General features: G+C 45.2%; 4 protein-coding genes and 1 non-coding gene across 10 annotated transcripts in view; 2 read left to right on the top strand and 3 right to left on the bottom strand.

The window, feature by feature from the left end:
• Window positions 1-825: 825 nt before the first annotated feature.
• On the bottom strand, window positions 826-898 carry Trnav-uac. The gene has a single exon. It is a non-coding gene; the product is annotated as a tRNA-Val (tRNA).
• Window positions 899-1,232: 334 nt separating this feature from the next.
• Window positions 1,233-27,444, top strand: part of LOC105687713 (phosphatase and actin regulator 2-like) — a 137,420-nt gene continuing 111,208 nt past the window's right edge. Inside the window, exons 1-2 of one of the 3 annotated variants that reach the window (XM_048652888.1) lie at window positions 1,233-1,379; window positions 3,981-4,067. In XM_048652888.1, the coding sequence (XP_048508845.1) occupies window positions 1,274-1,379; window positions 3,981-4,067 (193 nt within the window). In that variant the 5' untranslated portion in view covers window positions 1,233-1,273. Of the gene's footprint in view, window positions 1,380-3,980; window positions 4,068-10,272; window positions 10,337-22,670; window positions 22,990-27,444 lie in introns of those variants that run through there. The other 2 variants (XM_048652891.1, XM_048652890.1) reach the window with 2 other exon arrangements.
• Window positions 2,616-3,839, top strand: LOC105687716 (F-box only protein 7-like). Of its 2 annotated transcripts, XM_012403564.3 has the most exons (3): window positions 2,620-2,901; window positions 2,978-3,474; window positions 3,682-3,839. In XM_012403564.3, exons 1-3 carry the CDS (start codon window positions 2,714-2,716, stop codon window positions 3,684-3,686), a joined length of 690 nt encoding a protein of 229 aa, XP_012258987.2. In that variant the 5' UTR covers window positions 2,620-2,713; the 3' UTR covers window positions 3,687-3,839. The 2 variants fall into 2 exon arrangements, with proteins under 2 accessions (XP_020709021.2, XP_012258987.2); XM_020853362.2 differs by having other exon boundaries at window positions 2,616-2,901; window positions 2,978-3,839.
• On the bottom strand, window positions 11,704-14,057 carry LOC105687714. 2 transcript variants are annotated; one of them, XM_048652893.1, is made up of 5 exons: window positions 13,711-14,057; window positions 13,284-13,505; window positions 12,371-13,214; window positions 12,131-12,289; window positions 11,704-12,042 (listed from the first exon to the last, which is right to left on the bottom strand). In XM_048652893.1, exons 1-5 carry the CDS (start codon window positions 13,903-13,905, stop codon window positions 11,846-11,848), a joined length of 1,617 nt encoding a protein of 538 aa, XP_048508850.1. In that variant the 5' UTR covers window positions 13,906-14,057; the 3' UTR covers window positions 11,704-11,845. The 2 variants fall into 2 exon arrangements, with proteins under 2 accessions (XP_048508850.1, XP_012258986.2); XM_012403563.2 differs by having other exon boundaries at window positions 13,759-14,048.
• On the bottom strand, window positions 15,017-15,690 carry LOC125500337. 2 transcript variants are annotated; one of them, XM_048652897.1, is made up of 2 exons: window positions 15,522-15,690; window positions 15,017-15,446 (listed from the first exon to the last, which is right to left on the bottom strand). In XM_048652897.1, the coding sequence occupies exons 1-2, from the start codon at window positions 15,622-15,624 to the stop codon at window positions 15,142-15,144; spliced, it is 408 nt and encodes a 135-aa protein (XP_048508854.1). In that variant the 5' UTR covers window positions 15,625-15,690; the 3' UTR covers window positions 15,017-15,141. The 2 variants fall into 2 exon arrangements, with proteins under 2 accessions (XP_048508854.1, XP_048508853.1); XM_048652896.1 differs by having other exon boundaries at window positions 15,017-15,458; window positions 15,522-15,687.

The following is a 27,444-nucleotide window of genomic DNA, read 5'->3' as shown; positions in this document are numbered from 1 at the left end:
AACGACCCTACGAAAGATGCTGCAGCTGATGGTGATGCCGAGATTATAAATTGTCCGATATTGCGGTATCGACGACATCCGACTTCGAGGAAGGATATAAAATGACCATCGTTTAGTCCTCCCGTTATTTCTTTCATTGTTCCGCACACGGCGGATTTCATACGATTTTCATCGCGTGCAACGAACAGCGTGGAGGGTTGAATTGTTTGACTTTTTGTCTTCTTCAGCAGGGCCGCCGTGCACAGTACGATTCGTTTAATGAGTTTCTTTATTGTAGTTCCGAATTGTTGTTAGCATTTGTTTTTTAATAAACTTCAAGTGGGAATAAGATTCTTTGGATTTCATGGGAACAAAGCAGAGCTGCAGATCTTGGGAAACTTAGGTTTCCTTCTCAGCATGGTCTATATACCACTCAAGGTGGCCACAGAATCCGTTGAGTTTTTAAGAGGACGTACTCGACTTCAGACTTGCACGAAGATGCACTCGAGCATTCTTCTTATCATACTTGACCTATCTTTTCCTATGCTGCCAGGTTTCATTCAGAAACACATAACTCGCGTACTTTCGTGAGAAGATGGAAAGATGCATGACGACATTCCCCGAATTCGAATAGGTAAAATTGGAGAAAAATACTGAGCTATGGAAATATCCATACAGACGAAAGCTTTGTTCAATAGGTAATCATGTATCCAAAATTACATGAATCAGCGCTGACATGAATTCATTTATCGAGTTGTTCGATACACACAGGTATGAACCACTAAAGCTTTGTTCAGTTTCCATATCATAACTGGACTGGACAGTGTATTTCGGCAAAAATAAACGTGGTTCCGGCCGGGATCGAACTGGCGACCTTTTGCGTGTAAAGCAAACGTGATAACCGCTACACCACGGAACCCGATGGAATCTGACTCAATGTAATACAATCTTCAAAATTTTGTAAGCTCCATGAATGATATTAATGGATTGGGTGTTTCCGCCATTACGTTCAATGGCGAATGCGATCTTTGAACTGCACATTTCACCATATAATTGGATCGGCGTGATCGATCTTATTAATTATTTTTACAGGTGTTTGAGTCACTGTTTCGACGAAGAGTGTTCATGATCTTATTTTATATGGATGCCGTTGAGCGTCAGCACTATGTTGACGAAATTTTGCCGCCATCGCCGGTGAATGTCTTGAACCTGGCTTGCTCACGCATTGAAGTTTCGAAAAGTTTTGATTCGAATGTGGCGAGCCGCTCTGAGGTTAGCCTGAGTTAACCTGAAAATGGCCGAATCGGATGTCTCGGTAGTGTCAAGTGTGTCAAATTCATTGCGGTGTGATGATAAAGTGGAAGTGTCAAATCAGGGGGATTCGGTACCAGGATCAGGAGGTAAGTTTAACAGGTTGCATTTTGCGTCCGAGTTTTCATTGGACCATTTTCGCGATAAATACCGATCGGTTTCATTTAAAACAAAAGGTTGAAAAGTAACAGGATCGCGAAGCAGTAGCAACAAGTTGTTGAAACTTTGAAGGTACTTTGTACTGCAACCGATACGCAAATGATGTCATAAGGTACTGAACCACCAGTGAATCACACGCGAATATCCGGGTACCAAGAGGAATTCCAACAGTACATACATCGTCCTTCATCCTTTCACGATCACTCGTATTCTTTTCGTGTTTTTTTATTTTTTTTTTATGTTTTTTTTCTTTCATCTTCTCATCCTACGATATACCGATTTCATCCTCATAACCGAACCTTCGGAAAGCAGCAGTTCAGCCAGGCCTCGAGCAAAAGCAAATGTCAGATGGTCTCCAGCTGGGCGTCACAAAACTGTGCGATCCAAACGAGTTATGAATGATCCGAGGGCGTGAATATTTAAAGAAACCGATCGCGAAGAGAGAAGCGCTCGCGTCTCGATCGTTGCAGGGATCCTCTGGTCACTAGAGGATCCATAGATCGTTGCGGATTCCTGCAATCGCGCGGGAACTCATACGGTACATCGACATCGGATTCGTAACATCATCTCTTGGAATACCGCAGAAATGTTTGACGAATGGAGAAGGAGACATCATCGGTTGTTTTTGGATTATGTAGGAGCGACACTGATCTGAACTTCTTTGCCGAATGCGAAAGTATTCGAGTATTTCCGCTGACTCGGCGGAAGTACTTCCTTGGATTGTGATCAACAAAATCTTCAGGAAAAAACAAGGATCGAAATGGGATAAAAAACCTAGACCTTAAGTTCGTCAATCGAAATTTCCTCCTTAAGTTTGATATCCATTGGAAGTAACTTACCGACAACCGCTGGAGCCAACTGAGCCAGCTGAAGCTCTGAGCTTGAGCGAGTGTTGCCGAATGCGAAAGTATTCGAGTATTTCCGCTGACTCAGCGGAAGTACTTCCCTGAATTGTGATGAACAAAGTTTTCAGGAGAAAACAAGGATCGAAATGGGTTAAAAACATCCATCCATTCATCCATTGGAAGTAAGTTACCGACAATCGCTGGAGCCAACTGAGCCAGCTGAAGCTCTGAGCTTGAGCGAGTAATAAACTCGTACGACGAGGTTCTCGCTATCATCAATTGTAGATCTTTCGAGCTTCACGAACTTGTCGTTATACAGCGTGCTTTGGGGTGATGAGAGCTTTTCTGACCATTCTGTGTCAGTCTTCAAACTTAGGTTACGATCATCATACCATAGAAGTTATCACTTCTTTGTCGTGATGATGGATCCATATCTTGTGGAAGAAAGCACCCCGTTTCGGTTGGCACCAGCACTCGAAGATCTGGCTAAGACCCTCGGAGAAGATGCGATTCATCACGACTATATGATGGCTTTGGTGATTGCGATCATGGCAGAAGCTAGATTTTATGTGACGGTCTCGCCAGGATCACGAATCGACAGTACTAAGTATTTGTTGTCCGTTGAATTAACATCGATTCACCGAGATCGGAATTGTCGCTGAATCGTCATCTCTGATTGCCAGGTGTTCAAGAAGGACTTTGGCAACACCAGAGTCCTGCAAGAGATCGCCGGTAACGGGAAACTACAATATAAAGTTTTCACTCTGTCCAGGCTCACCCGAAAGCGAAAGCAAATGCAAGCTTGTCGCCATACCGTCTGGCGATATATTGGTAGTGAATCTGATTCTAGAACAGCGGGAAACCGTGATTGGTAGACGGAGCTTCAACATTGCTGTTCAGACAGTGAAATACGTGAACGTTTACTCCTCCGATCTGGCTGGTCGTTACCTGAACTTGAAGGAATTTTCATTCAGATATAAGAATGCCATCAGCACACCAGCGATTTGCGAAATTCTCTCGGCAGCGGGTCTTCCGAATCCGAATCTCTCCGGACTTCCGGCTGAAATCATACTCAGGATACTGTCAATGCTCGACACACGCTCGCTATCCAGGATGCAGCGGACCTCCAGAGTTTTTCGAGAACTTGCTGGGGATCCGAAGCTGTGGCAGAACCGATCCCGTCAGTTGATAAATAATTGTAGATCCATTCCCGTAATGTTTTCTGGTTATCCGTATTTCATTAATTGTAAGCCTCGTAAGCGGCATTGGTGGATGTACTTTCGATGAGTCATCCGAATTCCTGTTTCCCTCAGTTTTTTTCCCTATAATCCCGAGTTCCTTCGTTTAAACTTACATTAATTCGTACTTTATTTTCATATTTATACAGTATAGTCGTCGTATACGAAGAGCGTCGAAGATCTTCCCCGCCCTTTCCGTGACTGTGATCGTTACCGTATGCGATGAAGATTAAACCAGTTTTAAGATGACTGTAAAATTTTCCCAAAAAAGGAATTGTTATTTATATTTTTATGTCAAAAACCAGAATGCGTCTTATTCATTCAATCCATACCAACGCGTATCGAAACTCGTGTCGTATTTCACGCTACGAGCCGATGGTACAACATTCATCGTTTATCGGGATCTCGAAACGCCGACTGATTCTCGTCCGACTTTCCTTTCCAACAGATGCTCAAGAGGTGACAGTGGGTACTGCCGTTCCCGAGGGCGCCCAGAATACAGGGAAACGTCGAGCACGAGCGAACGGCGATACCGGTAAGTTAGTTGTTCGTAAAGTCCGATAATATCTTTCAGCAGACTCTTCATCTCCTCTCGGCCGAAGTGAGGAATTACCTCGTATACTTTCAGTGTCATACGACCAAAGAGCAGCATTTCACATTCAATCGAATCGTTCGAAAACCATGACCGATTATTATTTTCGGACCTGGATCTCTCAAGGTCTAGTTCAATGATCCCATTGAACTTTTCAATCATCGTGCGTAGCTCATAGTATACCTCTAACAGCAGCGTGCAATCGATTATCTCCTGTTCGGAATCTGCGGGATACTGATTACCTTTTCATTCCTGCAAGATGTACATTTATAAAGTTTGAAGATACCTCGGGAATGACGAAAGCGAAAAGATATTGGATTCGTTACACTTTCAATCGATTAAGAGAAGACGCCAGTTGCGTGATACTGAGAATGGGGATGCCGCCGTGCAATTATTCGGTAATATATCGATCCCCGAATATTTGCAGAGTCCCGAATAGGTAGCAACGAAAATATGCGACTACAGCCGCGCATCTTCTGATAAAAGAAAAAAGTTCAGGACACTGACACTTATACCAGCGGTCATACAACATAGGTATATACATGTCTTTCGAATACCTATACATTTTTCATTTTCCTTCATACTTTTTTCTACATTTTCTCGCCGGGATCTGATGGGATTTCTTTATCGTGATTTGACTGGACACCTTGTCGATCCTGAAGCTGTAACTATATATCGGCGTCTTGGGTGTACGTAGTTTAACCAGTTCTGGTTTAGGTCGCCCCACAATTCCAGAAGCTTACGTATCCCACGTGACTCGCATATACAACGCGTTCGCTCTTTTCTCTTTTATTATTGGATTTTGTCGCTCTATCCTCGTATTTTTGTTACCCTCTTATGTGCGGCATGGGTTTGTGGAAGCATCTACAAGCTCCTTACCGATTCTGCACGGTGCCGGGCATTAGGCCGTCGTTATTCTTCCCGCTCTATTCCATTTTCTTTTTTCTATTTTTTTTATTTTTTTAAAATGTTTTCTTTTTTTCACTTTTTTATCCTTCGTTTTTGCGACCGCTTCGAAATATTGGGGAGAATAATTCAGTATAATGGGACGGTATCGTATACAAGAGGAGGTAAAATATTCCCCTATCAGTTACCCACCTGCCATAAATAAACGAGCCCTTAAAGAAAGGAAAAACCTTGTATATATATTTTGCATACGAGAATAATAAATATTTCTGCCTTTCTTATGTTTTTTGTTGTTTTTTTTTTTTTTCGTTGCTTTCACGCGGCTCAAATATCTTCATCACAAAATTTTTCCAATGGTATGCGGGTATGATGATAGGACCTGGTGGTACTAGACATTCGTAGTCGCATAGGAACTAGAATGTCGATTTTAATGATGCGATGGTTCACCTCACGAATCCTTTTGCGACCCCCTCGAAAAAGATGGCGCATATACACATTTTACTGATATAATGTACAGGTAGCAGGGCGTTTGACGGTGAGACAATAAAACGAGTGAAGTCTCAAAAATGCATCCCGACAAAGAGGGGTAAGAAGTTGTGCAAAATTGAAAAAGGAACAGGTTCGTATGCGCGTAATGAGATTAACGAGAGAAAAAATTAACTGGCGTTGAAAATGGACCGTTCTCAGTTTTTTTTCGTTGAAAGGGAAAAAAACAAAATGAAGGGACGTTTTTTTATTCGCAAAGTTCATTAAAGCCGGATCGGGTTTTTCTCGAAGAAAGGTCGTTGGGCTGTAATAATCATTCCCTATACCGCGATTTGTCGGCGGTAGATCGTGACAGGGAATGGTTTTTAGTCCCTCATGGAATACGCTATACCTATAATTCTTCCACGCACAGTGCTTTGTCAGCGGGAGAATACGTCTCTGGAAGTCTCGTATTCACGGGCGGAGCTTACAAGACCCGAAGTATCTTAATATCTTTTTTCAAAGTCGAGAGCCTGCCCCCGACGCGTTTGCGTAAGAGAATGAAAAAAGAATGTGGTAACAAACGAAGAAAACGAGAACGAAAAAGTGAATGAACGGAAGGAAATGAAAAATGAAATGAAAAATGAAATGAAATTTTCAAATTACCACACCCCTCACTTCATGGGTCACAGACTCTAGCTGCACCTCTCAGCGAATCATCGACCACGAACTCGACCTACATACCGAATTTCAGCTGTACCATTTTCGGGGGTTTTTATCGATTACCTCTGCAGCACAGGGGACGTTATACGTTACGTATACACAACCACATGCGGGTGTCTACCAATATGGGACACTTTTTAGCACGTGATACACACACCTTGTTATATGGCACCCACTCTATACGTACGTGCGACATCCTGTCTACATACATACGTCATTTCTGATAACCGCGATATTCACATAATATACGTACCCGTGCGCATGTAGATACACGAAAGTTTTCTTTCGTGCCATTACCTTTATTGGTGACTTACACGGTATCTGCGAGTATTTTTTTCATTTTTTTTTTTTTTTTTTTTAACAAAAGTACCTACGATACACTCTATCATCGTTTTTGCAGACTGTTATGAATGAAATTTTTTGCCCGTTATCATTCTTTATTATTCGTTTGTCATTTCTCGCGTTCGCCCATCCCGGGAATGTCATTTTGATTCGCCATTTTTCACCGTTCTCTCAAGAGATTTGAATCAGGCGAATCGTTGCCGTTGTCGTTATTATTACAATAGCCTATCACTTTGACCTTGTCATCATCGTAGAATCGGAATGCGAAGTTACCCCCCACTACGGGAGTATCTATAACTCGATGGACGAACTGTTGTTTTATTGCCGTTAGATTGTCCGAGAGAAGTGAGTTCGGGGGTGCTGCGTAGAGGATATGAGACGGGTATATTACCGTAGACGACGATCGGATAAACGTCTTACTCCCTCATACGTACGACCCGGTCGTCATCCTTTCCGGTACATAAACGCGTTACATCGATCTCCACTATAAAAATCAATGCCACGCACAAGTTGGATCCCGACTCTCGTGTGTGTATCACGGATTCGACGTAAAGCCGGGCTGCTTTATCAAATGAACCTTCGTAAACTTTCATTGCTCGCAATAAACCCGAGTTTTCGTTCGAGTGTGCTCTTGATTTCTCCAACTTTTTCTCATTTATATTTATCGACATATCAATATTTCTTACCTCCATTTTCAATTTCATTTATCGAATACCGCTCTATTGCATTCCGTTTGTATTCTTCGAATAAGCAAACGAAACGCTGTTACAGACGATATATATATTATTGCATGACCTCGTCAAACGTTACGCCGAATGCGAATTCGGAGCAAGTTCATTTTGATACAGACTCGCGATACACTCGGTGCTCCTTCGAGAAACGAGAAGTTCTTCTGGTTCTATCTATCGTAAGAAAAAGTATTCATCTTTGTTTTTCTATATATCTACGAAATCTTTTTCGCCGCATATTTGAATCTCCGTTTTTCCGTCTTCAATGGAATATCGCTAAGAGCCTTCTAAAAGAGGGCAAATATTTGAGCAGCTCGCCCTGCCTCGCGTGTGTACAACGTACACCCGTATAACGTACCGAAGCTGTATATCCACCGTGTTTGCGGTCCAATGGTTCTAAAGACTTTCCAGACCATATGATGCGATGTGGACCTTTTATCGATGTATTCGAGTACGTATCGAGAAAATAATCCTCCCGACAGAAATTTCGTATAGTTAACGCGCGTCAAACTTAATTCCGATAGGCGAACGAAGTCGACGGTGCGACGGCGGTGCACTTCAGCCCATAATTCAGCGGATGCGAAACGTTCGTCTGTATCGTATCGTCACCTTGGAGTTTCCCGCAGCATAGCCGAGTACGAGTGGATTGTCAAGGATGTTCCGAATTTCGCCCTGCAGTAATGTATGTAGGTAGCGAGCCCTCCCCCTATACGGTTCGGGTTATATAGATACACCCCATCTTCGCTATTCCCGCGACCCAGAAGTTTGAAGCTTGCGCCGTTTGCTCTCCTCACCATCTCTCCTACTCTCTCTCTCTCTTACCCGCGATTCCGTTACTGAGGGTTACTCTCTCTCTCTATCCTCGGCGCTGGACCGAGATCCAGTGCGCTTACCGAACCCGTCCTGAACGAATGTCCTGTCGCGGCGTCGCCTGCAGAGAGTAGAGTTTCGTTTGAAATCCTTTTAAACAGTGTCGAAGGATACGATTGAAATAAAACGTTTTAGTACGTGTCTGATGCTGATTTTAATCACCCGATTCGATCCGCACTACCAAGTATCGGAGACTGAACGAAAAACTTCACATGCCCGATAATTGGTTGATTAAAAAGCGTTTGGAAATAGACCAAATCTGTACGTAATCCGTCACAGTTGACGAGACCGTGCAGGTGATTGGTTATAATACAAGTGTTGTGTTCGCAAATATTTCATCGACGCGTGTACTTTGACACAGTTTTCACGCAAGGTGAAAACCTCTACGCATCGGTTTAATCACCGTACGATTGTACGTGTGCGAGCGTACGTGATCGGTAATCTGCAGTAATCAGTGGCGATCGTGCGTTATCAATACAGGTATAATAATATCTATGAAATATCAATAATGTGTTCTACGCAGTTGGTTTTCATCGCTTAATGAGGATTTCACTGCGCGCACGTTGATTAATATGAAAATTTATTCATCATTTTCGATTTGATTGTATCCCAAAAAAACTTTGGCAGAGAGCTTTGGAAATTTGTGTTTAATGATCAGGATCCATAACCGATTATAATCCCCGGTATTCTCTTCGATAATCCTTACCTTTTTTTTTCATACTTTCAACCTGTTTTCTTTTTTTTTTTTGTTTTTTTCGAAAACGTTATTGAGATGAAGTTTTGTTCAAACGCACGAAATATAGCGGAGCACGCGAATGCGCTTTGCAGGTAGAGAAAAGGAAAAGGAAAAAAAAAGAGGAAAGATTACGCCACGCCACGATGTACCTGTAACGTGCGCTTTTATGACCCAATGCTCGTCTGCATTTATCGTCTTTTAGTCGAATTCCTGAGCGGCCGACAAACCTGGGTAACTTTTATCTGGCGCTGCTTATACGTTGATAAGAATTTCAGGAATTTGTGGAAAAAGTTTAGGACAAAACTGTAAAATGTACTTTCGGGCTATCGTTGTTCGACTCGTTGTCCAATTCTGAGGTAAGGGAGCACCGAGGATATGAATCACTCTGTACTGTGTACCGGATATAAATTGAAATCAAAATGCCGTATGACATCACCGTTACGACGAGCGGTCCACTACGAAAGATGATGGACGAGAAAACGTTTCTCACACATCGCAGGGATACAGGAATTACATCGATGTATTTCGTTCGGTCCAAGCGTGATTCAGAGTTTGGGAATTAGCAGCCACCTTGGAGTGACGTAATTGCCCATCAATGATCCGTTGCAAGGTTCTCACTTTTCTCTCTCGCGGAAGCGACGATTTACCCAAGGTAAAACTCGAAGTCCGTGACAAAAGCTACATCGGAGTTTAGGGTATCTCTGGTATTTCTATCTCCGGAAGTACAGCGCTCCAAAAATACACGCGCCTACTAGTAGGTACACTTTTCTTCTCGTTGATGTCTCGTGGAAAAAAGTGCTCGAGTTGCTCGGCCTCAGAGGTTCAATAACTCATTTGGTGCGCTGCTGCTGCTCTTGGTATGTTTGAAAACTTAAAACTGAGGAAACTACGGGCATTCGTTTTTTTTTTCTTTATTTTTCGTATCCCTGTTCTTCGGTGTTATACCCGCTTCCCCGACTCTCTACCAAAGTTCGACGATTCTCACGATTCATGCGAATATGATAAATCAATGAAACAACAGCGCGCAGTAATTTTCAATGTAAAAGTTAAGTGCAGTTTCTGCTCTCTATACGAAGTGCTCCAACGGTGTGAATTCGGCTCGAACGATCTCATAAATAAATAAGAAAAGAAAAAAAAAAAAAAGATAAATAAAAACGAAGAAGGAAATAGCAGCGAAGTTGTCGTAAATAATGATCCAGTGAATTTATCGTCACTACGATAGTTCTGTGTCAGTGTTCGTGGTACCAGAGATCGTCGATAATCCGTTTTTGGAAGTTAATTTCCGGAAGTGGCAAGGGTTCTGCGTTTCGACGATCACGAGGAAGCCGCTCGGTCCAGGACTAGAACGGACGAAGCCCAGCGAAGAGCGGTGTGGCAGTGTTACTCCGCGAGGATGCTCACGCACAGTCATAGCGATGGCGAATTTCCTATATACTCTCAAGGTGAGCCGAACCATAACTTCCCGACCTTATTTTTCACATCCACGTACAGAGTACCCCGGTTATCCGAATTCGCAATTCCCTCGCGTCGAGACCGAGAGCTGGGGTAGACGTAGTCATTCGTTTTGGCCAAACAGATTTATAAGCGTCTTTCCCTCGGCAGAGATTCGCGTAGTAGCCAACAACCCCCGTACACGATGTACTCGTTACGCGACCAATCGGATCGAGCAGCATCTTGAGAGAGATTCCCGTGACTTTTTATCCGAATTGAACCGGTAAATTAGTTCGGGGGACTCGGGATACTCGCGAGTGCATTTTTTTTTTTTTGTTTTTTTTTTTCTCAGTCGAAGAAGCGTGAAATTTATCCTTCCGCGCGGGGAAACGATGCGATAATTCTGCTGATCGTACTCCCGACGTAATGCGTTGAATAATCTTCAATGGCTCTGTTTCTTTCTTTCTTTTTTTTATTTTTTTATTTTTTTTTTTCTATGTTTGGCTTTCTTGTACGCCAGGGAGATTAATTACACGGTACGACATTTCTCTCTCTTGTTATAAGCGAAACTCCTCGACGATGCTTGATAAATAGTAGGAAATTATGCGACGAAGGGTAACTAACATCAGAAGCACCGTTCTATCCGGAGTTGATTAACGTTAGAGGGGTAATCACATTAATATGCTCCCTGATGAGTGGCGACGAGACCCCGAATGCCTCCGCCCGCAGGCAACTCACGGGAATAACATTTTTGTATCACGGTTAAGGAGTTTGCGGAGGTCGCGATTGCCTCGGGTATTCCTAATCAACGAATTTCAACGACTCTCGCGATCGACCGCATATCGCGAACACATCACGTCATATCGACCAGAATTTCGTCGGTCTCATCAGGAATGTCGTCTAACGCAGCGGCTTCAATTCTAATTGACAATAAATCAGATCTGCGCGCAGTTGATCCTCAATTTTCCCTTGTACTTTCTCCGTACATTGGTTTGTTTTACGTTACCTTATTGAACCTAACGGCATCGCCGATTAGCGAGTGGAACGGTCCTCGTAATTTCGTCGCGATTTGACTTCTTGACGCCTCGAAACCCTGAGAATCTCGTAAACTTTCGTCAAGTTATATCGTCATTGTGAACAGTCATTCATAAATCACTAAACCCCTGGGATAAAGTTTTGTGTATTCGACGCGGATACAACGGTTCAAACTTTGTACACGAAAGACTGCCGGGCGGGAGATGAATCTCTGTTTCTGGTTTAATTACTGCGATACGATTTTACCATACCCTCGGTCATCGCTCGGATCGCGCCGGTCGTTGGTATTTTTTCTGTTCGAGAATAAAAATGTAATAAAATTATACGACGTAATTGCGACTCGTCAGCGTACGTTTGTTGCCTATATTTGCTCCGTCAGATTCCTACCGTTAATTTGTTTATACTTCACTTTACCCACGGAAAATATTTGCAAACTCCTTTTCATCAGCCTTTTGACGTTTACCAGATTCATCGTAGTTCGAACATCAGTCGCCGTTCGAACAACTGTCATTGGCTATTTCTCTGCACGCAGCAGCGACCTTGTCGCCGAGTAACTTCGTGAATTTGTGAGCGGTTCTGTCCCTCAGCGTTCGTCTCTGCCAACATGTTTCGATGTTGGTTTCGCAGTATCGATAATGCTGGGAGGCGGCTATCGCCGGGTCCACCGCGTATTCCTGGTACCCTGCGACCGGGAGAATCGAATCGATGAGAAAATTTTCATCGAAGAATAGCGTCGTATGTACATGTATAATTCTTGGACAACGACTCACGGAGACTGAAGGGTGAGCAGGTGTTCCTCAATTGCCAAGTTTGATGGTTTCCGAGCTCCACGGCGTCTCTGCCTCGGACGACGTACTTGCTGCGTACCGACCAGGGCGATATACCCTCCCACCTCGACGTCTTCGAATGAGTCAATAACTTGGGTACATCTGGGAACGAGTGAGAAGGAAAGAATTAATTTTTTAGACCCTCGAAAATTCTCGCCAACGTTAGGGATATTCAGCGATCACCTGGAGCTAAGGTTACAGGGTCGTCGTCCAGCATCAGATAGAAAAACATGTTCCGGAATACGAAGGATGCCTGTTTACCCTTCTTACCGTCCGGTTTCACGGGATCCAGATATCGCATCATCGATTCGAAATTATCGTGTTTTCTCGGCACTATGAACTCGTCGACGTCGACGATCGCTACGTACTTGAATTTCTTGTGAAACGAACTTCGGTAAAGACAGTCGTTCAACGCGGCGAACATTCCGTCCACTCTGAGCGTTCGTTCGGATACGTAGTACGGGGGGAGATCCCAGTTCATCACATCGACGACACCCCGATCTCTGTAATATTCCAACACGGCGTTCGCTCTCGCGGATATCGAATTATTGTAAAATGTGAAACGGCCGACGCCCATCATGCGGTAGAATTCTATGTACTCCACCAAGTTCAAAGCTCTGTCAAAATTGTTACGCGATACACCGACGCAGACGGCCATGAAGTCCGTCGTGACTTCGGACCGGGATATCCCGTTCTCCGGATAGAGTATGCGAACGAAAGAGTCGCTTTTCACTTGACCGGGGTCATCCAAATTCCTGTCGGTGAAAGTTATTTCATACGGTATGTGCTTCTTCAAGTAGAATGTCTCGGGGGTCGTTTCGGTGTCAATTTTCAGATCGCAGAGTACAAAAAATGCGTTGTACTTCATCCCGTGCCTCTCTACGGCGGCCGCTTGCTGAACGCTGGTAGCCCCTCTTTTCCTCAATGTGAACGAATCCTCCGAATAATCACCGTTGTTACGGTACTTGTAAACGCAAGTCAGAGGAGCGGACGTCAAATTCGACGGAAGGATCGCTATGATTCGTATCTGCCGACGAAAAGTGGATTAGCTATTTTTTTGAATTTCAGAACAAAATATCACAAAGAAAGTATTTACCATCGCCCAGGTGATTTCTTTCGGGGCGTCGTTGTGCCCGTGATCGAGGATCACTTCCGGTCTCGTGTCGAGGTAAGCGGAAAAAATGTGCGACTCCTCAACGTCGGTCAGCTTCCACTCGTGCGGCTTGGAAGATTCAATCGAAGCGGTGGCCAATTCGACGTCGAACATGTCACCGAACTCATTCTGAATGTTCCGTATCGTTGTCAGTCTGATGTGTCTCTGTAACGTATACCGGAATTTATCGAATACCGCAACATGCGCGATATCAAGCGGTGTGCGAAACGTACGACTCGGTGGACCAAACTCCCCACCACCCTGCGGTAATTCAGGTCAACGCGACGAGAGTGAAAAGGCTGCGGTAAGCCCGCGACTGAATAATTGGAACTTAGGGAGACTGGGGCCCCGTTGTTTCACTGACACTTACTTGAGGACGTTCCACCGTAAGAACGGGAGAATTAAAATCTCGACCTACCGAGATGACGCGGACGGCTACGACGAGCAGCGATATTGTCAGTACGCCGATGACGATGATCTTGAACCGTCCGCACTGGAATCTTTTCAGCCCCCTGGACAGCCTGGGCTTCTGAAACAATGGCTGGTATTTGATGTTTCCCCCCATAATCGGAACGCGGTGACTGAGTTCAGGTGAAATTGGAAGCAGATCGGAATCACATGGGGAAACGAATATACGTTGAAGTCATGAATCGCACGCTACGCTGCTCGCTTCTAAACTGATCGAGATTAGGTTTATGAAACTAACTCTAACGATCAAACTTATCTTCTTATCGGACTGGCAACTTGATAACTCCACCGTGGTCACCTCCTCCTCCTCCTCCTCCTCATCATATCCCCATCCTCATCAATGTCGGCAAATGTTTGATGACGCATCAACGTGTTTGCTGTTGGTGTACAATCAGGTACGCATGGAACTTGCTCGGTTTTCCAATCGATAGAATCGGGTGATTTTATGCCTTTCAGATGTGAAAAGGTCTCACACCGTTGTCAATTTTTTGTCTTGTCCAGAAAATTTTTTTTATCGGATTGATTTTGGTTGTCCAATTTTTAATGGTCAAGGGTAATCCGATTGCGAATCTCATTGAGTTAAATATTTCCTGAATTTTTCAACGAGGATAGAGCCGATGGAAAATTTTTTTCAAAGTAACGACGACACGAGGACGCGTTTGCCGTCTACCTTGAAAACGAAGACTCCTTTTTATTTTAGCGGTGAAAAAGAAGCCTCCGCTGGCAGGTTTTACGAGACAAAAGTGCTTTGAACAGCGACACTCGTTCTCGCTAGCCGGTTGCAAGCGTACGTAGAGTAAGGTGGGTGTATACCTACGTAGAAAAAACTTCTCCGAAACGACAAGGGTGTTAATTATTTTCCGAGCGAGACGCAAGCAGCAGTTCATTCGTGACAAGAACAATGAGCCTACCTACCGCCGCGCAACCCCGCGCGTCCTGCCAGAGAATAAACTGAACTCACAAGTCTGAAAAGGAAACAATTGAGACCGAGATTTATTCGCACAAAGTTCGTCAGTCATTGTCGACCTCCTCAAGACTGTACGCGGTAGGTACCTCAATGACCTCGTTGAAGGAGTGCGACGAGCTGGGGCGAGAGAATAATTATGGATACCTAATTGAGGTGTTATCAAGCGTCGTCTGTGACGCGAAACGATCGAAGGGACGCCTGCACTATTTGATTCTTCGTAGATTTTTACCTTAACGCTCCGTTATTTCCAATTCTTTTTTTTTTATTTCATTCAGACACCGCACGTTTTGATTATCCATCACATGCTACGATCGCCCTTATACACACGAGATACAAGAAATCGATAATTTGCCGGATGAACGACAATTACATCGCCGCTGAGGTCCACGCTACGTTTCCGTTATAGTCTCGGTTATCGAGATCGTTGGGATCCTCGTTTTGATCGGCGTCACCCGCTTTGCCAACCGATCCGCTCTGATCCACGGCACTCGGTGCAAACAGAACGTCCGAGTCGCCGAATTCGTAATTCGATGGAAAATCGCCGGTCGCCCCATCGACCACTTCCGGCAGAACCACCCCGTAATCGCCGTAGTCCACATCTTGTCCGTTAGCTTTCCTCAGACTCGGCCATGGTCCGTAAAATTTTTTCAACGTCGTGTCCACCCAGATATCTGCCGGGTTACCTGGTCGAATGATTGATCGGGAATTCAGCGAGATTCTATGAAATTATTTTTGAATATTCTCACCGCTTAGTCCGTCGCGGATTGGCGAGCCGTCGGAAACGATGAACAGATGAGAAAATAAGACGATGAGAATAACACGAGCTGGCGCCCCCGACGGAGACTTCATTCTCTCTCTATCTCTCTCTGATCGCTAATAAGTCTGCCTCCCCGTGTCCAGCGAGTAACTGATTTCATCCGAATATCAGCCGGGCGTTTATATACCCCTCGGATCTCCTGTCTCCGCAGTCCGCTGGCTCCTCTCTCAAATATTCAATATACCTATACTTCAGCCTTTGACGTATTTCACGGTGAACGCCACCGTATAATAAATCGTGATAATAAGATTAGGAACCTTTCAATACCAGGCGCACAGTGCCCTGCCGCACATCGTATAGCGCGTCATTAGTTACGGTCATTGTGAAGGAAATTAACGCTGTGAAATCGACCAAGTTCATCGAGGATCGTTATCGCACGTGTAAATATTTGGCGAGAAAAATCTGGCTGAACGTCGAGCTTCTCGTCGTCGAAACGTGGCAGACGGGGGGGATACCGTTGAAGAAAAAAAGATTCGTGTATTGCGTTTAAATGTGACGTTTATTTGCACATTAATTATTACCAATAATTGCGGTAAAGTTGATCGATTCATAAAGGTAAAATGTAAAATTATCGTTTGATGGATTATCTATAACAAGTTGATCTATCGATTATTATTCAATCTCATTTAGTACGATTTTTAATATAGTGTCATGTAATGTAGCTTGATTGTATCGCAGAAAAAGTTCGCAGTTTATTTAAAATAGCTCGCTTCTTCGTTATCCTACTCCTGGCGTGCGTCATACTTGTTCCGGGTGAAATAATGTCACGTTGATCCAACGTCTTGCTGCTTAACGACCCCAAGCAGCCCTACAATCAATCAATAAATCAACGGTAAAACTAAAGATACTTTCGATACTCGAGTGCCTTATTCTCTAATTGAGAAACACTCGATAATATCCGTATTCGCAATTCAACCGCTCACCCGGCAGTTTGATAGACCGGAACTTTTTTCCTGCGACGATTGTTCGTGGGACGAACGTATCCTCCGTTGTTACCCCCATAGTCGTCGCCGTCGTCGTCCGTCAAAGGACGTCGGTACCAGAAGAAGGGTAAACCATAGTAACGAGTATCGGCACCGTTCAGAACCTCTTGTCCGTCTGTGAAATCGGCGAGCAAAAAAATGTTACTGAAAACTTCGAGCGACGTCACATCGCACCGGGTATAATTCGAGTTACTTTCTACACGCTAACTCTACAGTCGTATATTTTTCCCGACGAAGGTGCAAATTGATGGAAATTGAACTCGTCGAGTTTTTTAATATCCTCACCCTGGTCGTAGTCCGGCAGCGGGTTCCCCACGACGAGAACAATCGCGGCGAAGAGAAAAAGAAGCGAGATGAACTTCGACATATTTTTACGTCTGTCGATTGAAAACCTTGCTACTTGATTTATTTCTTATCCTTTCGAAAGCGCAACCGAATGTCGGACTGCTCAAAAATGTACTGAATAATCTCCTCGGTTTGAGACTCTTTTATATACCGAGGGATCGAATAAACTCCGTGCAGAAGGTTGTGTATTAGGAAAGATGTGGCACGCCCGGATCATCCCATAAAGATACGCTAATTTGTTTGATCGGCGATTATCTCGGTCCTGCTAATATCCTCGCCGTTAACCGAACCGTCACCGGCTGGTTTTCGCTGCCGAGGATTTAGCACTAGCGAAAACAATCGACAATTCAAACGTACCGGAGACATCAACCAATCGCGTCTCGCCGCAGGTGACTACTCCGATGCGGTATGTTGTTAGTTTTTGCTTTTTTCATCAGAGTTGCTTCCATTGAAAATTAACACCGAATGTAACATAATTGACTCCTCACGATTTCTCGCAACTCGCGATAACATTGCTTTGAGAATTTTTATATCCTAATCGCAAGTCATACACACATGGGTCGGTCTTACCGGAAGATCAGTGATTCAGGACCGTGAGTTACGTCGTTTTTTTTCCACGTGTTAGGCGCGAAAATATGTTTCAATATTATTTAACGAGATGGTCAAATCATTTCGACAAATAAACAAACAAACGGTGTGTGTTGATTTCATCTTTTTCCAACCTGCACCTGCTACCTCCCCTCACTAAACGAATTCCACTTACGAGAAAATTCATGAAATTCATTTTCCGTAATTCGAACGTGTTGCTGGAATAAAAATAATTCCGCTCTCGGCGAGTCGTCGATGAAGTCCACCGTTACGATGTGTGGAAGTTCGACTCACCCCGTCTGTTACCAGCCAGTATTTTAAGGATGTCAAGTGCCGTAAGAAACTTTGTGTACACGCAAAAATTAACATCAAAAGTGCAGATGTCTCACCACTTTCTTCATTTACACGAATGAATTCGCAATTTTATAAAAAATTCAACGCATATTTTTCGGTTACATTTGTGTTTTATAGGAAAAAATGTTTGCCGAGATATTGAAAATCGAAGCTATAGCGTTTTCGTACCTACATCCGCATACATCTATTCAACCTACATAAATTTCATCCCGCTTGCGAGTATCGAGAACCAGCACCTGTACGTCGTATGAAAATTTGACGTCCTTACGGTTACACGTAGATATCGCGATCGTGAAATTTTTATGATTCCAGACAGATTCGAAACAGATGTGCCGCAATCGACTCGTTGTTCGCGAGATACGACCGTGTAAGCCCTTGACGCGAAACGTCTGTTATGGCCCGTATTAATCGGAGCCCTATTCTCGCAGTGAAAATTAATCCGAATCGGTTGAACGATTCTCGGCAAATATACAGAAGCGTAGCTAGTTGCGGAGAGATTATAGAAGATGCGGACTGTGATATTCGCACGCCTGGGTTATACCCAGCGTGAATTGAACGAGGTACGATTTTTAAACGCTTGCGTTTAACGTGGTGATAAAATTACGTGCCCTTGTAATTGTTTATACCAATTACGTAAGCGTATGTTCCTGGATAAGATTATCGAACGTCCGAATGAATTTTCTTAAATTTAATTCAGTTCGAAGCGAAGATTATATCAAAAAATTATGAACGAATTATCTCGTCGGATTTTTTTTTTTTTTCGTTTTTCTACTCAGAACACGGATCGTCGAGGGACGATTCGGCTGGTTAATCATGGCTCGTGCCGGTTTGACCGGACACACGACGTGGTGGGTATCGTTAAATTATTTGTTTGCTCATAGCTTCGGAGTCGAATGAGGTTGTAGTTCTTGTTTGAACTATACACGTCGAAGGGCATATCGATCCCGAGAACGTTGCGGTATACGGACGCATGTACTAATACGTAAGTACATAATATTACCACATAGTGTACCGATCCCAAGGCATTCGGTTTACCCATGTCCGAGATAGACGAGACGAGTGCACATATACGTTGGTCGAGGGAATTCGAAGACGGAATACCGATTCCGTGTGGCGGTACGTCGGTCAACACCGCGATCCCCCTTCGCTCGTCACGTACACAAATTTACGCCAGTAACGTTCGTTGTTTATCCGCAATTAAGAGATGGCACCACGAGATGCGATATATATTTTTTTTTTTTCTTCTTTCTCGCATCTCGGAATTCCGAAAGGCGCCGCCGCGTAAATCGGATGAAAGGAGAGACCCTCTTTACAAATCCTCATCGCGAGGATAAAAATTTTCACTCTCTAAAATACAGGAGGCAGCGGATCGAGGATTCCCTTACGCGTCACCAATAACGCAAACGAATATCGGGGCTTGGACTTTTTTTCAATTTCATTCAGACCTCGCGTCAATGCGTACCCAGTCCTTCGGAGTTTCGCGCTGGGGGGGGAGGGGGATGAACGCCCGCAGACTCGACCTACGAAGACCTGTGCGCTTCGTAGCAACGATACAATATACAATCGACGCGGCGAAACGTTTTCACGGTGATATGAAAAATTTCATCCCTTCGTGAATAAGATGCCATTCGATCGACGCGAACGGCCGTCTGTAAAATAATCTAACGGAGGATTAGGTCACGAATCGCGCGCGCGCACACATGTCATCCCGCGGATGAATTAGTTACCGCCGCGTTGTTACCTAGCTGGATTCGCTTTGCGGAGTCGAAGAACGAGAGAGTAGTGGGGCGTCTGGGAAATCATGTGTGCGTTAACTCCCTCCGACTGTCACATTTCAATTCCCATGGTCCACTTCGGTGGAATTGTTTTACCTGGGTAGCTCGCGGTCGGCGACTGTTATGTGCTTTCGTATATAATGTCTGTAGGTATCTACTACAGCTGAATCGATACCGTATACGAAACGCGTGTGTCGGGATCAAAGTTATTCATCGTCCGGTCGCTCGTGTATTTCAACGCATTCTCGAATGTCGAATTGTTTTTTTTTTTTTTTTACTTTTATTTTTTTTCTCAAAAAGTCGAGTACTACGTACGACTTTTCTCCGCCCCCGGCGATGTCCCTGCCCGCACACCTGAACGAGTCCCGGGTATCCACGCGTATTATGACTCGCGACACGCGCTCGCTGTGGGTCGAGGTACACCTGGAAGTAAAGCAGCGCCTTTTCTCTCGTAATATATCACGTACCGTTCGACACCGAAACTGTACGGGAACCGGTGTCATCGGCGGATCAAATTTCACGCGCAACGAACGAACGAACGATGAGCGATCGTTCAAAAATTTTCAACGCCATCGATAGAGTCAAAGGGGGATGACTCGATTACCCGCCGGTTTATTCGTAGAGTTCGAATCGTTGGTAAATCTAATCAGCGATGTTATGGAATCGCAGATGTTTCGTTTTAGCGGAAACGAATTACGTTAGTCGTGCAGAGAGTTTGCGGCGTTATGGATACATGTTCGGTATATATAATAATGTAAACATTCGATCGATCGATAATTGCGGTTAGGATTTAGCCGCGGGGCGTGCACCTGAACGATTGACGATGTCAAAGAGCTACCGGTGAACGCGAAAGGTAGGCGGCGCGGTCCAGAAATTGCAAACTTACCGTACAGTTATATACTCCTACCGTATATATCTCTACTCTGGTTTGTGGCCGCAAAACACGACTCGCTACTTACCACCGGAAGAACCTAAAAGATGCTCAAGTCTTTCTTTCCCGTCCGTTCGGTGTACGTGTAACAGTAAGATATTATAATCAGACCGTATCCTGCTTAACCCGGGATAGATAAAGCAAGTCCGCAACCCACGCACAGACGGCCGCGATATGGGCAGATTGTTCGGAGAGCGGACGAGATATATTTTCTCTCTCTATTTTCGTCCGCACGTGTCCGAAATAGAACGACGCTCAAATTAAAAGCGATCTTTGGTCGAACGATTCTCTCTCTCCGCATCTCCTTTCGATCGGTATAGAAATTTGTCCGATTCCGTGCGATCGATACCTCTGTTGAATCCCGCGAATAGAACGCGTTTGCCCTAAACTATTATAAATAAATACGGCAGCACCGGCTGTATCGAAAAATATGGGCTAACTATTATCGGATTATCGTTAGCCCGATCAGCTTCCGTTTGGAAGGTGGTTTAACGGTGCGTGACAGTGTCCACCCGGTTGAACCTTCGAGCGTACAATCATCCCGGGTGATCAGACGACAAAGGTGCCAGTGCTCTGCCCACTTCCACATAGGCCCCACGGGGTCGCCTGGAATATAGTTGCGACGTAGTCCGACCAATACCTGGTCAGGAAAGTTATCGTTATAACACCGTTAGTTAGCTCTACTGTCAATATCGTCGTCGTCGTCGTCGTTCTGTACAGTTAAGTACAGCAAGTTCGAAAGCGTGCGAAATTTCCTATTCCGAACGAGCATTGTTCTCACCTTCGGTCTACTTCGCTCGAATATTTCCAACGATTTCCTGGACGTTCGGATTTCGCCACGATCCGATGTCCTTTCGCTGAGCGGAACATTCGCTCGCCCCTCTAAACACGGGATAACTTGTTGTGGCCACTGTACGGCTACAGTTTGCACGGTGAAATATGCCGCAGGGTGGTCACCCGGAGGGTGCGGGCGAGGTTGAAGCCCGGCAAGGTGTGACACGGTCCCTCGTACGAGAGTCGCGCGCTCGACACACGCGGCAGTAGCCTGTTCCCTCCTCGGTACGTGTCACGTATACGTCTTGCATTGCAATATCGTAGTCTCCTTCGCGCGAGTCTTCGCCGTGATTGTCGCTTCTACGAGTCTGACAAGACTCCGTCAAACGCGAGTTTCGCTATTGTGACAAGGGGAAAAATTGTGGTGGACGGGTGAATTCGCGGTGCGAGAAAATCGACCGCGATTCGATGCAGAAACGCGGTGGATGGGAAACGATCGTCGTCCACGAGTCTCGACAGTGCGTGGAATTCACGAAGTGAATCACCGATTCTTATCCGTCGTGAGACGTCTCAACTGATATCGAAAGAAGTTCGACCTCGTTTCGTCGGTGCGGATAAAAACTTCGTTCGATTTTTTTTTTTTTCTTTGTTTTCTCATCCCGTTCGATCTCGAGTCTCATCGCGACGATCGTTTTGACGCATTTGTGCGTTTTGTCCCTGATTCTACAATCGATGTTTGTGAAAAAGTGACTCGATTGCGGAGTTCCGAAATCACACGGATCAGGGCGATTATAGAGTCGTCGGCGAAGTCTGGATTTCGGCGATCGACTACTTCTCCGCATCGGCGATGAATTCGCGTTGACCTTCGGCAGAGCCACGTGAGGTCAAACGTGACGAATACGCATATACATTTACCCCTTGGCCTGTCATCGCAGACGTCGCGATGAAAGCCTCAAGTCTAGACTGACATCGTGTACCGTAATTCGGTATAAGACAATTAAAGATACCCGAACGAACCGTCTTCCTTCTGAACTTGATACGGATCGATCGACGTCCAGCTCGTCTTACGAAGTGTCCAAGTTCGCCAAGCGACGGATCCTCGCGAAAGACACATCTCCCAATAAAATAATTCTAATCATTCGATTACCGGCTACCGTCTAGGAGCTGACTTCAACCACATCTCTACACCTGCAACTTCGAACGCGGGTGTATCTCCTCAGCGAGATTAAATACGTGCGCTGAGATAAACGTTGGGTAATCTTTGAGGAGAGATAACGCATGGCATGGTACCGAGTGTGCGGAGGCCTCGCCAAAGTACGCTCAGATTCTCACCTGCTACGTACGGGAACGTTTCTTCGTTCGCCACCAGTGCGCGTACGATGCCTTCGCAGGTAGTGTGAGCGGTGTATTTTTTTTTTTTTTTCTTTTCTTCACTACGAAGATTTTCGAAAACTACGTTGGCGATTCTTGTTCGGATTGTTTTCGAGTGGACCGAATGTTGTTCCTACAGAGAATTTGGTGAGGAAGTGTTTCGTGTGATTCCGTCGATTCGTTTTATCTGAAAGTGTTGTCGGATATTGGGGATTATCACGATGAACGCAACGATAGGCAGTTTCTGGCGTGTCGGACCGTTCAGCAGCGAACGAGGTAAATGTTTTCCCGCTATAACGATACAGCTTATTTCTAAGTCGCTGAACGATCGTTCGGTTGGTAAAAGTTGACGGGCTGTTGTGCCGCGGCAATCGGCGAACTTCTTCTCAATCGTTCGGCGTGCGCGATAAATGGGTAACAATAATCATGGCGAACGGTAATCAACTTATTTCAACGCGTCCGAGGCGCCTACGTCCGCTGGCTAGTTCTCGTAAGCTCGTAAAGCTGCAGCATCGGTGCTTCGTTTGGTTCGTCACAAGCGGATCGATAGATTATCTCTCTGCTTTGATATACCTATTATTGTACGTGGAAACTTGGAGGTGGAGAATTTTTATATGCGGGTGAAAAAGTGAGCGGAATCAGTCGCGACGGGAGATCAGATTTGACGAAACGCACTCTCCTACGCTTTGAATAAATTGGCTTTCCGAAAATCGTGAGACCGATCGAACTCCACGCCACGATACGATCGCTCATTGTCACTTCGGCGCGTTGACGTTCGCGGTCTAGTCATGTACTTTACTTCCAAGTTCGTCCGGTCATTCGGACAATGTTGATGCAGCGAGAATGGTTCATCCATTTTCGGGAGTGCTATGGAAAATTCTGTCCCGACGGATACGAACCGGAGTCCCGGGGTCCGGTCAGAGAGAAAGGGAAAGAGAAAAAGAAAAAATCGATGCCCCAGATCTTCAACGTTGGACATCGCAGTCGCCCGTGAGTCTGATGCTGCTGGATGTTACGCCGAATGAGGGCGTACACATGTGTATTCGCGTTTAATCGCGAGATCAACGTATTTTGTCGAACGGTCGTTCCCGCCGACTTGAGGACGTTGGAAAAAATGAAAATAAATGTAAAAAAAAAAGTGATTCTCATCCGATGCAGAGGGTACGGATAAGCGTTTACGCAGCCGAACTGCAGATCTAACGTATATGACGCAATAGTGGCTGGGGGCTTTATGCACGTAGCTGGAACCGTTGGCTTAGAATTGGGTATTAAAGGATTAGACTAATACGGATGTTAAGGATTTAATGACTATCTAATTTGATTACCACCAATATCATTAACATTTAACAAATATCTTGCTTGCTTGGAATACGATTAGTCTACGTTCGGAGTGGATCAAATCCGATGCAGGGAACGTAGATCTCCGAGCTTCCATTTTCCGTGAGCTCGCCAACCATCGCGGACGCGATTCAAGTTCGTTTTATTAAATTCCAAGTCATTTTCAAGGTCGAACAGCTGGTTAGCTTTCCGTTCCTTCGAGGAAGTCGAGGTAGTCGTAGGGAAAGAGCCTTTGTTTAAATCGAATTAAAATTACATCGGCCTTCAATCCGGGAAGGCCGGGGTGGTGGGGGTGGTGGGGGTGGTGGAAACTCGATGTGCTGTGTAATATGTGGACGGGACAAATGGAGGTAGGAGCGGTGCGAAACTTTTCAGCGTAAAGCTGAGGGCAGAGAGCAGAAGACGGAAAACGACGGAGAGCTCAATTTGTACCACTTGACCTCGTGCTCCCTGTATAAAAGACAGTTCGACTGAGGAGCTCGAACGAAACATCTTAACGACCTCTGGGATTGGATCCGAATTGAGATCGGTAGAATTCAATCCAGAATCCGCAATTTCTACCACCCCCCTCCCCCCCCCCCCCCCCCCACCCCCACCCCCACCCCCACCCCATCCAAATCGACCGTCGCGTACCCGCTTCCGAAGACAGGTGGACTGCTTGAGATATTCCTCCGCGATATATGTATACATTCGAGTCAAAGTAGGGGAATTTAGGTATCACTTCGAATTCAGTTTCCAAGCATTTCGCGGCTAAATTTATTCCACCAGCGTTGCACGAAGACCCTCTGTTCAGATTCTCGAAAATTCCGTCAACGAATAACCAACGGTAAGCGAAGTCGGACAAGAAAGCTACGCGGCTCGAGGAACGATTCGACGTTAGATCAGCGAAAACTTGATAACGAGATAGAAGCGTAAAATAGATCGACCCCTACAGCTACCGCCTCGCGGGGGTGGAAATCTCTTTCACGACCGACTGGATATACTTACGGAAATAATCCTGGCGTCAGGCTCTGAATTTTTTTCCTTCACCTCTGCGGGATTAGCCGATCGCGGGGCAACGTAAACAACATCGGAGCTATAAAGGATCGATTGATTTTGCCATCAAGGGTGGCGCCGAGAGTGGGAGTGGGAGTAGAGTGGAGGGGGTGCGAGAAGCTCACGACGAGAAGATCGCAAGGAGTTTTGTACACGTGCGGTGAGAAATTGTACACAACGAATCCGGGCGGTTAGGCGCGGGATGATATAAAGCTGAACCGCGCTACCGTCGAGGGGCGAGAGTAGAACGAGCTAACCAAAAGACATTTTCCATACCGAGTGTCGCAGAGGTTACGAAACAATGAGGTGAGCCAGCGTCGCCTCGTCAGCGTCTCTGTTCGAGTACCTTCTTCATGTTTACCTGGAGAGGATATTGTTTCGGTAGAAGCTATACATCTGCGTATCTGGGGCTGATAAATAGATACAGCTATGTATTAGGTGAGCGGCGGTACACCGGATCGTACATGGGGAAAAAAAAATTAATAACCTTCCGCTTCATTCGTGTGTCCGACTGCAGCAGAATTAATAACAGCGATATTACACGACCCGCGGCAACCCTTCATTTTTCATAAGCTCGCATTTACTTCGAGGGGCTCGGAAGTTGAACGTTTCACCCGGTTTGATGAACTCTGACAATTTTAAAAATTAAACGTAACGTACAATTTTCAGAAATTCGATCTCGGAATCTTCTCTCCACAGTTTTCTCAGCGGGTTATTCTTTTCTACATTTGTGCCGCTTTCTTAGATAATAGAGTAAGCACATATAGCTGCGCGTTCACCGCGGTTTATACCCGCCGCTCGTGCATCGCGCGGAAATAATCTTTACACGGGTTTTTACGTACCTCGTGATCCCTGCGGCGGGGGTGAAAATCCGAGTACGCAAAAGGAAGGAGAGACAAAAAACCCGGTGACACCCGCAGCTGGGTACGCTGCACCTGCGAGGAGCGGGGATTAAGGTAAAAAAGGATTCCTGATGTCATAAATTTCGTAGCGTGTATCAAGAAAAGGCTCGCGAAAAAAAAATCTCGCGAAAAGGGAGCGGGTGGAGATGCGGTAAAAAATTTCAGGCGAGTCCCGTTTGTAGAGTTTCGATGCACCCGACGCCGTTCAGCTGACCCTCTCGCATATGATGTCGAAGTCTCCGGGTCATTTGTCACACCGACGACTATGCGACGTCGTAGAACCTGCCAGACACAACCGAGACCGTAATGACCTTCACGTGAAATCATTCGTCGTCTTCTCTGAAAAAAAGCGGCTCTTGTTCGAGGGGAGGAAAAGTTTCGTTCAAACAAGTCTCTGATTCAATTTCCAAGTCTTTCCACGAGAAACGGAAGAAGTGGAGAAAATAAATAAATAATGATCGCATATAGGATGTGACCGAACAGTATTTCAGTTAAATCTCGGTTCGAGCATCTCTCAATTTGTCGGAGGTAACGTTTTCTAGAACGATTCATAGACCGAATATCATGCCAGCATTGTTGGCACGGAAATGGAAACCAGTCGCTTCGGTTATACCGTGGAAAATATTCGCCCGCTGAATATAATTCGATAGATCTCTCCCCGCGCGTTTTCATTCAATCGACCATCCCGGAATAGGCGTCTACGTCAGACGAATGTCACCTGCTAAATTTTGATTTCGAAATGATTTCGTTTTCTCAGGTCCGCGATATCGGGTTATTTATACACCGGCGGCAGCTCCTCGGTACTTCGTGTGAAATTTGATTACCACCAGCTCGTGATATTACCCCCCCCCCCTCCCTCTGCCCCCCAAAAAAAAAAGAAAGAAACTTCTAAATTCAAAAAATGCGTCGGCATTTTCTGTGGAAAACTGAATCGGGGTTCTGTATAATATATTTAATAACGGTCGAGCTGAAAAGTTCTCGAGATTGTAGCTTCTTCGTCGTACCGGCGAATAGAAAGTCTTGAGAGGGGTGGCTTTCGAAGCTTTCGACGACGCCCGTCAAACTATTTCAATAAAAGCCCCGGGGGGCACGAACAGAAGTTGTTACTTCCGTTGCGTCCGCCGGATCTCGTCGGGGTTATTACCCTCACCCCCTTCGGTCTGATAAGCGCTCGTATATCTCCCGGTAACATGGAAAGTCGCGAGGTAACGGGGTGTCCAAGTTTCCCCCCCTGTAATCGATTGACAATTCGTATTGGAAAATTGTTTTTCGCCCTCCGCAAATGATCAATGGGTTCCCTAGTTTCTCAATCTTCTTTCGCCCCCTTTTATTCCCATTGGTTGAAGTTTTCAGGAGTTTTTTTCTCCTGCAGTGAAGGGGGCAGGGGGTGTAGAAAGAACCCGTTCATTAAGCGCTAGCTTCGAGCATATTTTTCTTGTCCGCCTTTTCGCGGCAT

This window comes from Athalia rosae, chromosome 3, assembly GCF_917208135.1.
Source record: "Athalia rosae chromosome 3, iyAthRosa1.1, whole genome shotgun sequence".
NCBI classification, from domain to species: Eukaryota; Metazoa; Arthropoda; class Insecta; order Hymenoptera; family Athaliidae; genus Athalia; species Athalia rosae.
The sequence above is the reverse complement of the archived record's forward strand: the minus strand, read 5'-3'. Positions and strand labels throughout refer to the sequence as shown.

Excerpts from the sequence above, each read along its gene's own strand:
- LOC105687714 (XM_048652893.1), bottom strand. The coding sequence starts at position 13,905 with ATGGGGGGAAACATCAAATACCAGCCATTGTTTCAGAAGCCCAGGCTG. Across the intron at positions 13,215-13,283 it reads AAGAAATCACCTGGGCGATG|ATACGAATCATAGCGATCCT; the intron begins GTAAATACTTTC and ends TTTCGTCGGCAG. Across the intron at positions 12,290-12,370 it reads CCCTGTAACCTTAGCTCCAG|ATGTACCCAAGTTATTGACT; the intron begins GTGATCGCTGAA and ends ACTCGTTCCCAG.
- LOC105687716 (XM_020853362.2), top strand. The coding sequence starts at position 2,714 with ATGATGGATCCATATCTTGTGGAAGAAAGCACCCCGTTTCGGTTGGCA. Across the intron at positions 2,902-2,977 it reads TCACGAATCGACAGTACTAA|GTGTTCAAGAAGGACTTTGG; the intron begins GTATTTGTTGTC and ends TCTGATTGCCAG.
- LOC125500337 (XM_048652896.1), bottom strand. The coding sequence starts at position 15,624 with ATGAAGTCTCCGTCGGGGGCGCCAGCTCGTGTTATTCTCATCGTCTTA. Across the intron at positions 15,459-15,521 it reads AATCCGCGACGGACTAAGCG|GTAACCCGGCAGATATCTGG; the intron begins GTGAGAATATTC and ends TCATTCGACCAG.